The sequence below is a fragment of the Pelophylax lessonae genome (assembly GCF_965119305.1).
Source record: "Pelophylax lessonae genome assembly, chromosome: 5".
Taxonomy (NCBI): domain Eukaryota; kingdom Metazoa; phylum Chordata; class Amphibia; order Anura; family Ranidae; genus Pelophylax; species Pelophylax lessonae.
This window is the reverse complement of record NC_138772.1, coordinates 466,587,700-466,602,441: the sequence shown is the minus strand read 5'-3', so window position 1 is coordinate 466,602,441 and position 14,742 is coordinate 466,587,700. Positions and strand designations below refer to the sequence as shown.

At 45.6% G+C, this 14,742-nt stretch overlaps 1 protein-coding gene across 3 annotated transcripts in view; it reads right to left on the bottom strand.

Annotated features, from left to right (window-relative positions):
* WWP1 (WW domain containing E3 ubiquitin protein ligase 1) overlaps positions 1 to 14,742 on the bottom strand; it is a 320,828-nt gene that overhangs the window by 191,331 nt on the left and 114,755 nt on the right. For all 3 annotated transcript variants that reach the window (XM_082258087.1, XM_082258088.1, XM_082258089.1), the window contains exon 2: positions 10,333 to 10,418. In XM_082258087.1, coding sequence (XP_082114213.1) covers positions 10,333 to 10,399 — 67 coding nt within the window. In that variant the 5' untranslated portion in view covers positions 10,400 to 10,418. The remainder of the gene's footprint in view (positions 1 to 10,332; positions 10,419 to 14,742) is intronic.

The following is a 14,742-nucleotide window of genomic DNA, read 5'->3' as shown; positions in this document are numbered from 1 at the left end:
TTGTGCACAGGGTCTGGGGTGCGCGCGCCCGCCACAGGTGACCCGCTCCTGCTGTGATTGGACACAGTGGGAACCAATCAGCGGACACGATGTCTGCTGGGATCTGATCTACCAATCGTTCACAGGAGAGGCACACCGCAATTCTGCCAGAGAGGAAGATGAAGCTCTTTTGTTTCTGCCAAGCAGAAACGTGGATCTCGGTCTTCCTCCAGGCCACCCCAACACAGTTAGAAAGCACTCCCTAGGAGCACACGTAACCTTTGATCGCCCCTGATGTTAACCCCTTCCCCGCCAGTGTCATTACTACAGTGACCGTGCATTTTTTAGCACTTATCACTGTATTCGTGTCACTGGTCCCCAGAAGAGTGTCAAATGTGTTAGTTAGGTGCCCAATTTGTCCACCGCAATGTCGCAGTGCCAATAAAAATCGCTGATTGCCGCCATTACTAGTAAAAAAATAAATAAATAAAAATACCATAAAAATATTCTATAGTTTGGAGACGCTGTAACTTTTGTGCAAACCAATCAATATACGCTCATTGGGATTTTTTTTTTTACCAAATATATGTAGCAGAAAACATATTGGCCCAAATTAATGAATAAATTTGATTTTTTACATTTTTTTTTATTTTATTGGATACATTTTAAAGCATTAAGTAAAAAAAAATGTTTTACTTAAAAAAAAAAAACAAACAAAAAAAAAAAAAAAACGCATAAGTGATCAAATACCACCAAAAGAAAGCTCTATTTGTGGGGGGGGGGGGGGGGGGGGGAAGGACATCAATTTTATTTGGGTACAGTGTCACACGACCACGCAATTGTCAGGTAAAATAACTCAGTGTCGTAGCGCAAAAAATGGCCTGGTTATGAAGGGGGGGTAAACCTTCAGGGGCTTAAGTGGATAAAAGGTTGAGCACAGGCAAGTCTGAGGCAAAAAGAACTAAATGATGCCGATGTCCTCCATCCAAGATATAAACGGACTCACTTGCTGCAGCTTCTAATGCACATTGTGACAAGGTGACATGCAGTAAAATCAGAGTAAGCAATTTCAGTATAGGGAAGAAGCCTGTACATCTGTGCCAAATTGAAGGTAAGGCCACAGTTCGTTTTAAAACCACTATCAATTATTTTTTTGTTGTCTATGTCCCACTGGCCAGTTTCCCTTCAAATCACTTTTTCCCTAGGATTCAGCAGACTTTTCTTTTTAAGTATTTATTACTTAATTAACTGAAACTACCAGTTTGCTCCATTAACCATCCACTACACTAGATGCCCAATGCTATACAGTACACAACCCTGGCTGATAATCCTTGAAATCTGAAAACAGTGTGTGTGTGTGTATATAATTTACACACACACACAAACAGCAGTTTGACAGCAGGCAGTAGAGGAATACGGAGAGAGTACAGCAAGTATGACAGTGGGCAACATGTGCAGCAGAGGAAAGGGAAGGGTATGACAGTGGGCAGTGTGTGAAGCAGAAAATCGTGAAGGGTACAACAATAGGCAGTGCAGTTAAAGTATAACTGAAGGCAAAAAATTGGATTTTTGCCTTACTGAAAATCAATTTCTCTAAAAGTTAATTGACATACACAGCTCTCCATCTTCTTGACCGTAGGGTTATACGCCCCCTACAGGAGTAAAACACTAGGTAGAGAAAAAGCTTGAACACGCCTATGGGGCAGTCCCTGGGGGTGTACTCCCACTTCCTGCTATAGGTATTACGCTTTGTAACAAGCAGTGTCAGAAGGAAAAAACCCAACTCCATAGAGGGGCAGGTGCTGTGTCAGGAAAAAACCCAACTCCATAGAGGGGAGGGTGCTGTGTCAGTCAATGAACATCAGAGAAATGGATTTTACGGTAGGACAAAAATCCCATTTTCGCTTTCATTCATTGACAGACACAGCGCTTCATCTTCTTGACCGCAGGGACGTCCCAAAGCAGTGTCAAACAAGAGGACTAGGAACAGCAGAAAAACCAACTTCTCCAAGGCTAAACATAGCCAACCAGGTAACTTGGAGCTCAACTGTCAACAACTGGAGCTCACCTGAAAAAAAAAAAAAAAAAAAAAAACACCCTAAAAGAAGACAAGTCCTGTAAAAAGCAGCCATTAAAACTTTGCGGTCAAAAGAAGCATCCGAAGATGCCAACAAATCCACTGTATAAAACTTTGTGAATGTGTGTACAGACGACCAGGTAGCCACCTACAAACCTGCATCACTAACGTCTGATGCAGGAAAGGCCCAGGAGGCACTAAGCGCCTGAGTAGAGTGCGCCTTGACAAAGAAAGGAGGAACCTGACCCTAAATAGAATAAGCCTGACCCACAGTCTGATCCATCTGGAAATGGTCACAGCAGAAGCAGCCAGGCACTTGTAAGGTCAATCCGTGAGGACAAATAAATAGTGAGTCTGATTTACAAAAAGCCTCTGTAGCTGCCAGGTACACCCTTATTGCCCGAACCCCATCCAGGGAGTGCAAGGCAACTTCCTTAGGATGCTTTGGCTTGGGACACAGAGAGGACAACACGACGTCTTCATTCAGATGAAATTCAAAGACGACCTTCGGAAGAAACGACGGGCATGGACGCAGAACCACCTTATCCCTGTGAACCACCAAGTAAGGTGAACAAGACAGCACCGCCAGTTCAGACACCCTGCACGTCAAAGTAATGGCCACCAAAAAGGCCACCTTCTGGGACAACGTAAGCAGGGGAATCTCCCTAATATTTTAGAAGGGAGGCTTCTGGAGAACAGACAACACCAAATTGAGGTCCCATGGCGGCAAAGGAGACCGCACTAGAGGAACGAAGTGTCCCTCACCCTGGAGAAAAGTACGCACCAAGGGGGGCGTGGCAAACGGACGTTGAAAGAAAACCCCCAAGCATAAGGAGGGGGGAGGTGGGACTTTAAATGAGACGCACAATGGGATGTGTCGTGCGTCTCCATCCCTAATCAGTACAAAAAGGAAAAGAGGTCAGGACTTTGAGTGAGAGACATGACACGGCTTCCAGGAAAAAAGAACATATTTTATTGACATGTACATACAGATAAAAACCATAACATGGGATGTAGAATAGTAAACATATTATATTGACAGGGTAAAAACTGGTAAGTTCTCCCACTTCCAGTATTCAAAGAACCCAAACATGGGGAGGGCAGAGACCTGGCCCTTGATGGTACTCAAGGCCAGGCGCTGCACAATCCCATGTTGGAGAAAAGCCAAGATCTGAGCCACCGAAATGGAACAAGGGAGAACCCAGAGGGATTCACACCACACAATGTATGTCTTCTATGTACGATGGTAAATCTTCCTAGAAGTAGATTTTCTAGCTTTTAACAGCGTAGGAATTGCCAAGTCAGACAAACCTCTGACCTCCAGCACCTGCCTTTAAGCAGCCAAGCCGTCAAAGCCAGTGACTGTAAGGCAGGATGGAAGATTAGCCCTTGGGACGGCAGATCTTACCATAGAGGGAGTCTCCAAGGAGCATTGGCGACCAGCCATACCAGATAGGCGTACCAAGACCGGCGTGGCCAGTCTGGAGCCACTAGGATGACCGGAATCCCTTCTGCCTTGATCCTGCGTAGTAGTCTCGGCAGAAGCCAGGGAGGAAGAAAGGCGTAAATCAGATACTAACTCCAAGGAGCCACTAAAGAGTCTATATCACGGCTAGAGGATACCAAGACCGTGCCACAAACTTCTGAACCTTCCTGTTGAAGCGAGAGGCCCACAGAACCACCTCTGGAGTACCCCACCATTGACACAACTAATGAAACACCTCTGGATGAAAAGACCATTCTCCCTGGTCTAATGCCTGTCAAATGAGATAGTCGTTTGCCAATTTTCTACCCCTGGAATGTTCACAGCAGAGAGGGCCGAACAAATCTTTCTGCCTACCTTAGAATTCCGGCTACTTTCCGAGCCGCCAGGACACTTCTTGTGCCCACTTAGTGATTGACATAGGCCGTGGCATTGTCCGATTGAATCTGCATCAGACACCTCTGGAGACGACTTGTCCAATGATCCAGACAAAGTCCGATCGCTTGGAACTCCAGTATATTGATATGTAATCTGGACTATTCCTGAGACCAGACCCCTGAGCACAATCTGTGCCGAGGACGCCTTCCCACCCGGACAGGTGCATGCAAGTCCAAAGAGACGACTGCCTGCTGGTCGGCAAAAGCCGAACTGCCTCCTGCAAGTTTTGAAGTTTCACCCAAGGAAGAAACACTCTGGCTGAGGATGAGTTCAGAGTCAGACCCAGATTGACTAGGCTTGTGGATGGAACCAGGGCAGAGTTCTGAAGATTCAGAATCCAACCGAACTCCCGCAGGGTTTGCACAGTATTCTCCAAGTTGTCCAACATGGCGGACGAAGACTCTGCTCGTAAAAGCAGATCACCCAGGTACCCAAGAACGAAGTCCCCCTCTGACACAGTAATGCTAGAACTGGGGCAAACACTTTTGCGAAGACCCGAGGAGCGGAAGTGAGACCACAGGGTAACACCACGAATTGATAATGCTCCTTGATCACGGCAAAACTAAGAAAACGCTGATGGGCAACACATATTGGGATGTGAAGGTAGGCATCCTTGATGTCAATGGAAGCAAGGAAAACCCCCTGGCGCAGGGATGCCACCACCGTTCGAAAAGGACTTCTGTACTCGCACAAAGCGGTTTAGCACCTTGAGGTCCAGTATTGGGCGCAATTTGCCATCCTTCCAAGGAACTGTAAACAGGTTTGAGTAAAAACCTTGAAAACGTTCCGACTTTGGAGCCAGAACAATCACTTTGAAGTAACAAATCTTGCACTGCCCCATAGAGATCCTTTAAGCGATCTGGGGATAATAGCAGGTTGGAAGGGAAGAACCTTTCCGGAGGATATGATTGATATGATCAGGGAGGTTCACGGATCTGGAAACAGCGAAGATGTCCCTCCACCCCAGATACGGGTGAAGGCACCCCTTCATGCAGATGAATTTTTGTCCACAGGTCTGGCAGCACCCGCTCGTGGTTTGCCTGATCAAGACTTTTTGGAACCCCTAGTGGAGGCACGAAAGGGCTTGGATCCCTTGTCTTGAGACCCTGAGGAACGAAAAAGCTAAAAAGGAGGGTCCCTGTCTGGGAGGGGACTCTTTACCCCTGGAAGTCTGAGGAAAAAAAAAAAAGAGTACTCTTTCCCCTGTTAGGCCCTTGATGATGTTTTCCAAGGAAGCTCCAAACAGACCATCCCCCACGAATGGAAGATCAGAGAAAATAGATTTTACGGTAAGTCAAAAATCCTATTTTCTCTTTCGTTCATGGATGGACACAGCCCTGATATTCAAAACCATTGGGATGTCCCAAAACAGTGTTAAACATTAGGGATGGGAACAACAAAAAAATTCCCAAGGCTAAACATCAGCCAACCAGGCAACAGGAGCTCAACCAAACATCTGGAGCCCACCTGAAAAACACAACACACCCTCGAAGAGGATCAGGTCCTCTTAACAGCAGCCTGCAAAACTTTGCGGCCAAAAGAAGCCAACACATCCACTTTATAAATCTTTGTAAAAGTGTGCGCCGACGACCAGGTGATTGCCTTGCAAACCTGTATCACCAACGCTTGATGACAGAAAGCCCAGGAGGCACTAAGCGCCCTAGTAGAGTGCGCCTTGACAGGGAAAGGAGGAACCTGACCCCTGATGGAATAGACCGGAACCACCGTCTGTCTGATCCATCTGGAAATGATAGCAGATGAAGCAGACAACCCTTAAAGAGTCTGACCTCCTGAAAGACTCTGTAGCTTCCAGATAACACCCCTTGGACCACGTCCAAGGCATGCAAGGCAATTTACTTTGGATGTTTAGGCCTGGACAACAGGGAAGGCAACACAATGTCTTCATTCAAATGAAAATCAGAGAGAGCCTTTGGAAGGAACGAAGGACAGGGGCGAAGAAACACCTTATCCCTGTGAATCACCAGGTAAGCTGAACGTCAGGATAATACCGCCAATTCCGACAGTGTACTCAGAGGTGGTAGCCACTAAAAAGGCCACCTTCTAGGACAGCTTAAGCAGGGGAATCTCCCAAATATTTTCAAAGGGAGGCTTCTGCAAAAAAACCTTGCCAGGAAACAAGAGCGAAACTTGATCTTGTAGCCGGGGGAAAAAAAACAACAAAAAAAAAAATATATATATATATATATATATATATATATATATATATATAAATAAATAAAAAAAAAGCCTTGCCGGGGAACAAGCGAAACTTGATATTGTAGCCCCAGCAGGGTGACCCACGTCCACAGTGGCGGCAGGGGAGGCGCTTTTTGCTAGCCCGTCAACCACAAGCCACCTCCACCCGGGACACAAGGAACTCCAGGACCGCAGTCAGTGCATGGATAAATGGTTGGGACCCAGGGGGCCCCACAGCCTCAGAGAGAGGATCAGGTGAGGAAATGTGCTCCAAAGACTCTATGAATCACCAGGGGGACCCCACAAAAACGTGTAACACTGCTAAGGGACAACCCCCATTGCGCTGGCAGCACCACCCGATAGCCAGGCACAAAGCACCAAGCGATCCTTTAGCAAAGAGGGAGAGGATCCCCATCAGACTCATCACCCGCAGAGACAAGCACCTGCAGCCACCAGGATAATCTGCACTTCATGTGCAGTGATCAGGAAGTAAAATGATCCAGGAATCAGGACCAGGGAATGAGGAGGGGCTCCCACCACCGCACCACAGAAAAATGGCCGTGGACTACACAAACATGGCCATCGTGTATAGAACACACAGGTACAAAATGGCGGCACAAGGCTTGCAGGGACCCAAGATTGGGAGACAAGGCCTCAAAGACAGATGCAGGCAGGAAGGGGGCCCTGGTAAAAGCCCCCACCAGGTACACCCCTACCCCCGTCGATTGTCCGGTTACCGGTGGCGCACCCCACCGGCCCCCATAGCCAGTTAGCACCCTGCCTCCACAGCACATGTGGAGGGGGGGCAGGGTGAGAGAGTCGGCAAGGGGGGGTGCCTGCGGGAAGGAGGGGAACCCAGGGGTCCCACCGTCCCATGAAGGGGCCCAAATCCACCCCAAAACCCCTAGGGGGGAGAGGGGGGAACAGCTACTCACCATACCAGGAACCAGGTGGGCACCGCTCCAGACAGAACCCCTCTCCATCAAAATGGGGGGGCTGTTGGCCAAGAGGAACACTGCGACTCGGGCCAAGACCGGGTCGTATGCGACCTCGCGAGGTGTTTAACTTGCAGGCCAGCCACCGTCCAGTGGGGCTATGTCGCCGCCGACCTAGCGCGGGAGCTGAGGTCTGTAAAAGCACGCTGGCCAGACTGGGATGACCACTGGACCTAGATTATCCAGCCCGTCGCCCAGTCCGGCAGTTGATTGTAGATCTCATAGGAAAAATCAAGGAGGAAACCATTTTCTATCTAAAAAATGTTGGCAGGACCAAACATCCCAGTAAGGAACTAGGTCCTTACTCCCGACTAGAAAAAAAACTGAGTGGCTATAGCAGAGAAGGAGTATACTCCCTGGGACTTCCAATGGGTGTAGACAGTATTTTTTTTTCTGCCTAGTGTCCTACTTCTGTAGGGGGCAGTATAACCCAATGGTTATGAATACCAGGAGCTATGTCTGTCAATGAACGAAAGAGAAATGTATGACTTTCAATTTCTGAAGTTTAAACCGACACCTTCTAGCACTTTGTAGGGGTCAAGTCAGACTTGCTCACAAAAGACATTTAGATTATTTTGACCATTTGTTATCAAGTAAAAAACATGCTCCTTCCCCAAGTTCCTGAATGTCTGATTAGAACTGGCTTTACATTTACTAAGACTCACGTGGAAGACTGAACGTGACCTCTACTAGTAAACAAGTTGCACTCCACAGTGCTGCATTCAAAGCCTGCAGAACCCCTGCAGTGCAAAGAGAAATACTCAAGACGCAAGAGTGACTTAGATGTATATCAAAACCTTGAAATTCCTATGAGAACAATAGTGCCTAAGTGTAAAAACGGTCTAGCACTAAACACCTACAGGCAACAAGTACAATCATCTGTAAAATACTAATGCAATCCAGGAAACACCCCAACTGCACTTTAAAGGCTCAGACTCGGGAACATTCCAGGAGAATTCTGAAAACTACAGATATTAAAGTTAGCGGGCGGTTCACTGTGAAACATAAATGTCTGATCAATTAGCTTAACTATAACAACATAATGCTGAACTACAGAGTGTACCTGTGATGAAACAATCCAAGTAAAGATGAATGAAGAACTATAAGCACACACTAAAAGATGTCTTCACATATTTGCATTTTTCTTCCAATGCAGCCAAAGAACCCCCAAAACTCAGGAACTCAATATGTAAACCTTGACGTTCTGCTGAAAAGTCAAAGCTCCACCAACACCCATCCTGCAATACCAGCCTATTGGTTTCTGTATGGAGGGAAGAATGTGTGTAATGGGTCTCCAAACTTGTAGCAGGAAATGTATAGCTTTATTAACCACTTCCCGCCCGCCCTATAGGGAATTGACGGCGGGAAGGTGGTTGTATTATCCTGACACACCGTCATATGACGGCGGCAGGATAATGCGCTCTGCGCGGCGATCGGTGCTGCGGTGGGTGTCACTCTGACACACCGCATCTCTGATCTCGGTAAAGAGCCTACTGATGTAAGCTCTTTACCATGTGACCAGCTTTGTCCAATCACGGCTGGTCACATAGTAAATAGGAAGTGCCGTTGATCGGCTTTCCTCAGTTTGTGCCTGACAGGCACGAGTAGAGGAGAGCCGATCTGCGGCTCTTCTGACAGGGGGACCCTTGGGTGGGTGCTACTAGAGCCACCAGGGATGCCCACACATGACCCCAGGGATGCCCACCATGTCCACCAGGAATGGCAATCAGGGCTTAGGGAGCCCGCCAGTGCCCTCCCCATCAGTGCTGCCCGCCAGTGCCCTCCCCATCAGTGCCACCCACCAGTGCCCATTATTGCCCACCAATGCTGCATATCAGTGCTACCTATCAGTGCTACCTATCAGTGCGGCCTCATAGGGGCGGCCTCATCAGTGCGGCCTCATAGGGGCGGCCTCATCAGTGCGGCCTCATCAGTGCGGCCTCATCAGTGCGGCCTCATCAGTGCAGAAAAAAAAACGTATGTATTTACAAAATTTTATAACAAACAAAAACAATCTTTTTTTTTTTCAAACTTTTCGGTCTTTTTTATTTAGCAAAAAATAAACTGTGCGGTGATCAAACACCACCAAAATTAAGCTCTATTTGTGGGAAGAAAATTACATAAATTTGATTTAGGTACAGTGTTGCATGACCGCGCAATTGTCATTCAAAATGCAATAGAGCTAAAAGCTATAAATTGGCCTGGGCGGGAAGGGGAAAAAGTGCCCGGTATTGAAGTGGTTAACATGGGTGGCATTTCCAACCACCTCAATGAAAACGGATATGTGAGGGATTGCTTTTCAGAAGGCGATAGAGCACTGCTGCTAGGCATTGTAGAGACAATACTGCACCCTTCTGAATGTCAGTTTTATTTATTTTTATCAGCCAAACAGGGATTTTGAAATATTGTGCCACAACCATAGGCATTGGTGGTGTTTGGCGGCGGTGCCTAGTAGAAAAAAACACAATGTATAATTTTTTGCCTTGGGAAGCAAAGTATCGTAACAACAACAATACAGTATGTCCTATACCATCTAGCTGCTACTGCAAAGTTTAGGTGGGAAGTTGGTAAAATGCAGATCAACAGCCTGTTTTATTCCCCCCCCTGGCCACCCGTGTGAATGAGGCATAAAAACCAGTCAGTCTGAAAAGGTAGAGTAATACAATATATATCATTCCCGTTGTCAATCTCCATGCTCGAGGTCGAAGAACTTTCAGCATCCAACACTACCAAATGGGTCAGATGTCTGCATCTTCTGTTGCAAGCTGTAGTTCCACTAGTCATCCGCATCAGTGAGAAACAAGCTTCCAACATACCTGAATGTTTCATATGCTGAAGATTCATTGGCCAATATACTTCTTCATGAAGACTGCAGTCACCACCAGCAGGACCTTTAAGTGTTTTACCTCTTCTTTACAGGCTGGCTGGATTCTATGATTTTTTTTTTTTTTTTTTGTTGTTAGGGACAAGTGACTTTTGGGCATGCTAGAAGAGGAATGCAGGTACAAGTAAGCTCTAAGATTTTCATTATATAGCTTAAACATAAACTTACTTTATACTGGGCCATAGGGGGATAAAACAGCTTATGACAAATGTGGTAGATTGTATAAAAACAGGCAAAGAACAACAAGACTTCCAATGTCACAGCAAATAAAGCCACTTACCTGTCACATGCAGCTGTAAACCTTCATGGCTGTTTCTATTAGCCTGCCGCGGTGAAGCTGTGGCCATGTCGGGTTACAGGTCAGGCCTAGAAAAAGAGAACAAAGGCATCATGTGAGTGTGATCACAACATGAATGGTGCTGAGCTGTGCGCTCCTGCTTGTCAGTGCTAATTCACTCATGGGTGACCACCATAAATCTCAAAGTACAGATGTAATTTCAAAGTACAGGAGGTATGTGCAAGCACCTAAAATCACACTACAGCTTTATTGCACTGTAAAACAATGCATAATGCAGTCACCTGCAATGATCAAGAAGCTGTTAAAATGAGACATTTATTAGCTTTTATTGCTTAACTGTACATATTTGCCACATAAATGTAATCTCAGGTATTTTACAGGAATAGACTAACGTTAACCAAACCACCCCGCTGTAATTAATAGTAGCCTTCATTTTAAAGTGGTTCTAAAGTCCTAGGGGTTTTTTTTACCTTAAAAACCTTCTGTGCTGCATGTGTCCCCCAGCCCGCCCGCCCCCCCCCCCCCTTATACTTACCTGAGCCCAATTTCAATCCTGCGATGTGCACGGGAGCAGCAGCTCTCTGCTCTGTCCCTCCTCACTGGGCAGATTGATAGCGGCAGGAGCCATTGGCTTCCACTGCTGTCAATTAAATTCTGTGATGAGGAAGTGGGGGGCGAGGCCCCACCACACTGTCTATTTTAATGGATGCAGACAAGGTGGCTCAGGAGTGAACCCGCACGATTGCCCCCATAGGAAGCGGCTTCCTATGGGAGTACTCGCTGAGCAGTAGGAGCCAGAAACACCAGCGGAGGACACTAGAAGAAATTGAAACCATTGCACAGAGAAGGTAAATTATTTTAATGCAATAAAAAAAAAAAACGAAAGAAAAACTAAAAAAAAAAAAATGTGTTAGTTTAACCACCCGTTCTACCCGGGAGCTGCGATGCACGATGGACGCCCTCCCCCTCTCCCTTCGCCTCTCTCGGCGTGGGGGATCGGGTAGGAGTGACCTCCGCGCATCGGCGCCACGCATTACGCCGACGCAGCACGTCATTGTTGGCGCCAAGCGCCGGCGATATATATCCACTCTCAGGGCATTCGGATCACCTATGGGCCGGTTCGCTTGGCGTCCGGACCCTCTTGTTGATCCATTGTATGCACTGGCGTGACGCTGGGGACACCATGTTGAGGCGATGCCTTGTGACTCACCCATCGGAAGCCTGGGCTGTGATCTTTGGTATTTATTCTAATCCTTCACTTTTTAGCCCCTCACCCTCTCTCATATTCTTATTGGATTTGGTTTTCCTCTCCCTCCCTAGTTCTCACTTCCTCACCTCCTCAAATGGTTTACACTTTCCAACTCACCCTTTGTGTGTCCTCACAATTGGTGCTCCCCTTTTTTATCCCGTTACTTACCTTTCACTTTGGCTCATACTTCACTATTTATTACTATTCCTTTGGGTACCACTGTTCTATTAGTATATTTCCTAAATTGATAAGCAGCACTATGTATATATTACATAATATATTTTATACAACTGCACGAGTTTGTATACTGTGCAACATCATTATTTCTTATCACCATATACATTTTTTCTTTGCTGCTCACATGCACCATTTTACTTTATTTAGCTCAGCCCATATCTCCCGATGTGTGGTGCCCTTGCCTTTGCCCGCTGCCTTATGTTCCCTCAGCTCCCGTGGGAGACCTCTGGCTCCGTGTCTCTACCTCTTGTGTGAGCAGGCTTATCAATCGCAACGTAAGTTTTTGATAAACTGGGAGATTCACCTTTCCCCTTTTTTTCTCTCTTTTGCTCAGCTTTTCTAATATATAGCTATTGCTGCCTCATACATATTTATATATATATATTTTTTTAGATATGAAACCAACAATCTTCCTGAAGAAGTGGCATTATAAGTCCACGAAACGCGTCGGAGTTTTGAAGTTTCGATCACAATATATTAATTTTACATCGTTGCAACATGGTTTTATCCGTGGTGATTTCATCTAACCACTCTAACATCTGCAAATGAATTTTTACTAACACTGGATCTGAGCAATCCTTATCATTTTATGCAATACTTTTGAGTTGTTTTTCTTATTGATTTATGACTATGTGTACAATTGCTGACATCAATAAATGCATTTGTTACTCTGATAGATTGTCTATGTCTCTCAGTCCCGACCTTCCTTCTTGATGTTACTGAATAGGGATGGAGACGCATGGCTTATCCCACCACGCGACTCATTTAAAGTCCCACAACTTCCCCTCCTTTATTTAAGTGTTAGTTTAACCACTTGCCGATCGCTGTCCGCAGTTTTACTGCGGCAGGCTGGCTCGGCTGCGCAAAAAGACTTAGCCCCACGTCAGTCGCGCGCGTGGTGCTAGGGGGCGAGCACGCCACGCTCCCGCCCCCCACTAGGCAGCGGGGATGCCGATCCACGTACCGGCGGCCGCAATTGCCTGGGAACCCGCGATCACTCCCCGCTAAGAGAGACGGACAGTCAGCTGTTCTAAACACAGCTGACCGTTGTTCTCTCTGTAATGATCACAGAGCGCCTGTGATCCTTCTATATAAGATCACAGGTCTCTGTGGTGATTTCACAAGCCCATCCCCCATACAGTCACCCTTAGGTAAACCCCTTCCCTGCCAGTGTCATTATTACAGTAACAGCGCATATTTTTAGCACTGATTACTGTAGTAATGTCACAGGCCCCCCCCCAAAAATGTCAGTTAGGGGTCCGATCTGTCCGCCGCAATGTCGCAGTTCTGCTAAAAATCGCAGATCGCCGCCATTACTAGTAAAAAAAAATATATATATATATATATATATATATATATATATATATATATATACACAAAAATTACAAATCTTTCCCCTAGGTTCTAGACGAGATAACTTTTGCGCAAACCAATCAAAATATGCTTATTGCAATTTTTTTTTGTTTCCCAAAAATATGTAGTAGAATACAAATTGATCTAAAAAAGGATGAAAAATAGTTGTTTTAATTTTTTGGAATGTTATATAGTAGAATGTGAAATATATATATTTTTTTTTTCAGAACTGTCGCTCTTTTTTTGCTTATAGCGCAAAAAAAAAAAAAAAATGTCAGGTGGTGCTCAAATTCCACCAAAAAAAAGCTCCATTTGTGGGAAAAAAGGACAATCAATTTTATTTTGGTACAGTGTGGCACGACCGCGCAATTATCCAGTGCCGAATCGCAACAAATGGCCTGGTCATTAAGGGGGAAAATCCTTCCGGTCCAGAACTGGTTAAACCCGGGATCTCCAAACTTTCTGAATAAAGGTCCAGTATGCTGTCCTTCAGACTTTATGGGGCTGGACTGTGGCTAGTGGTAGTAGAAAATGTCTCGGCTTCAGTGGGAGTAAAAAAAATAAATAAAATAAAAACACTATTGGTTTTCATTGGAGGAATAGTGCCCCATCATTGATATCAGGAGAAGTAGTTAGTGCCCCATCATTGGTATTAGAAGGGAAAGGGGAGATTGAAATCTTCAGGTAGGGTCCTTTAACATGTGTGGGGTTAAAGGTGGACTTCGGGCAAAACACAGTGCATTAAACTGGTGGAGATGTGGGGAGATGTTGGGTTAGAAGTGTATCATAGTAATCATCTCCATCCTCTGTGTATAGATCCTCAAGACAAGCTAAGGCTGTACGGTCCATTATAGAAATGTCATTGGATGGCGACATAGTGGAAGAATCAGGTGGGCTGTCATTGGATGGGGGAGAAAGAATGACCTTCAAGGCTTGAATGTTATAAAAATCGAACAGTCAGGTTCCGACTGAACCTGTTCAAATCTACAAACAAGGTAAACAGATTGGGGGTGGGGGGTAGTTGGGGCAAAGTTTAGGCCACGACTTTGCAGAGAAACATCAGAAGCAGTGAGCAGTTCACTTAATTTCCCCTTTCCGCTGTTGGAGGGTACCACCATCCCTCTACCCCCATTATCTTGGTCCCAAGCCATATGGCAAAAGGTTCCTTTTCAAAAGGTTTTTTTAAAATCCTCAGATTTATTTTAGTGGCTTATATAACTCTTACTTTTTACTAATATATTCATTTATTCATCTATACAAGACCTATAAGGTCTTTTTATTTAATCTTATTTGAAAACACTTATCAGTTTGTAAGTATGCCAGCACCTTTAGTACTAATAATTCACTCCTTGTGTATTTAATTTATGTTTCAATGCTTGTCCAATGATATTAGTTAGTGGGGGGTTTGTTTCGCCATGATTGTATTAGGCGCCATCTTGTGTACCTTGCTGATTTGGCTGCATATAAATTCTACCTTCAAACATGGTCCCCCCACGGCCTGAAGGCGCACGCATGCTCCGAACGTGTACCACGCCGATCGCTTGTGACACCTG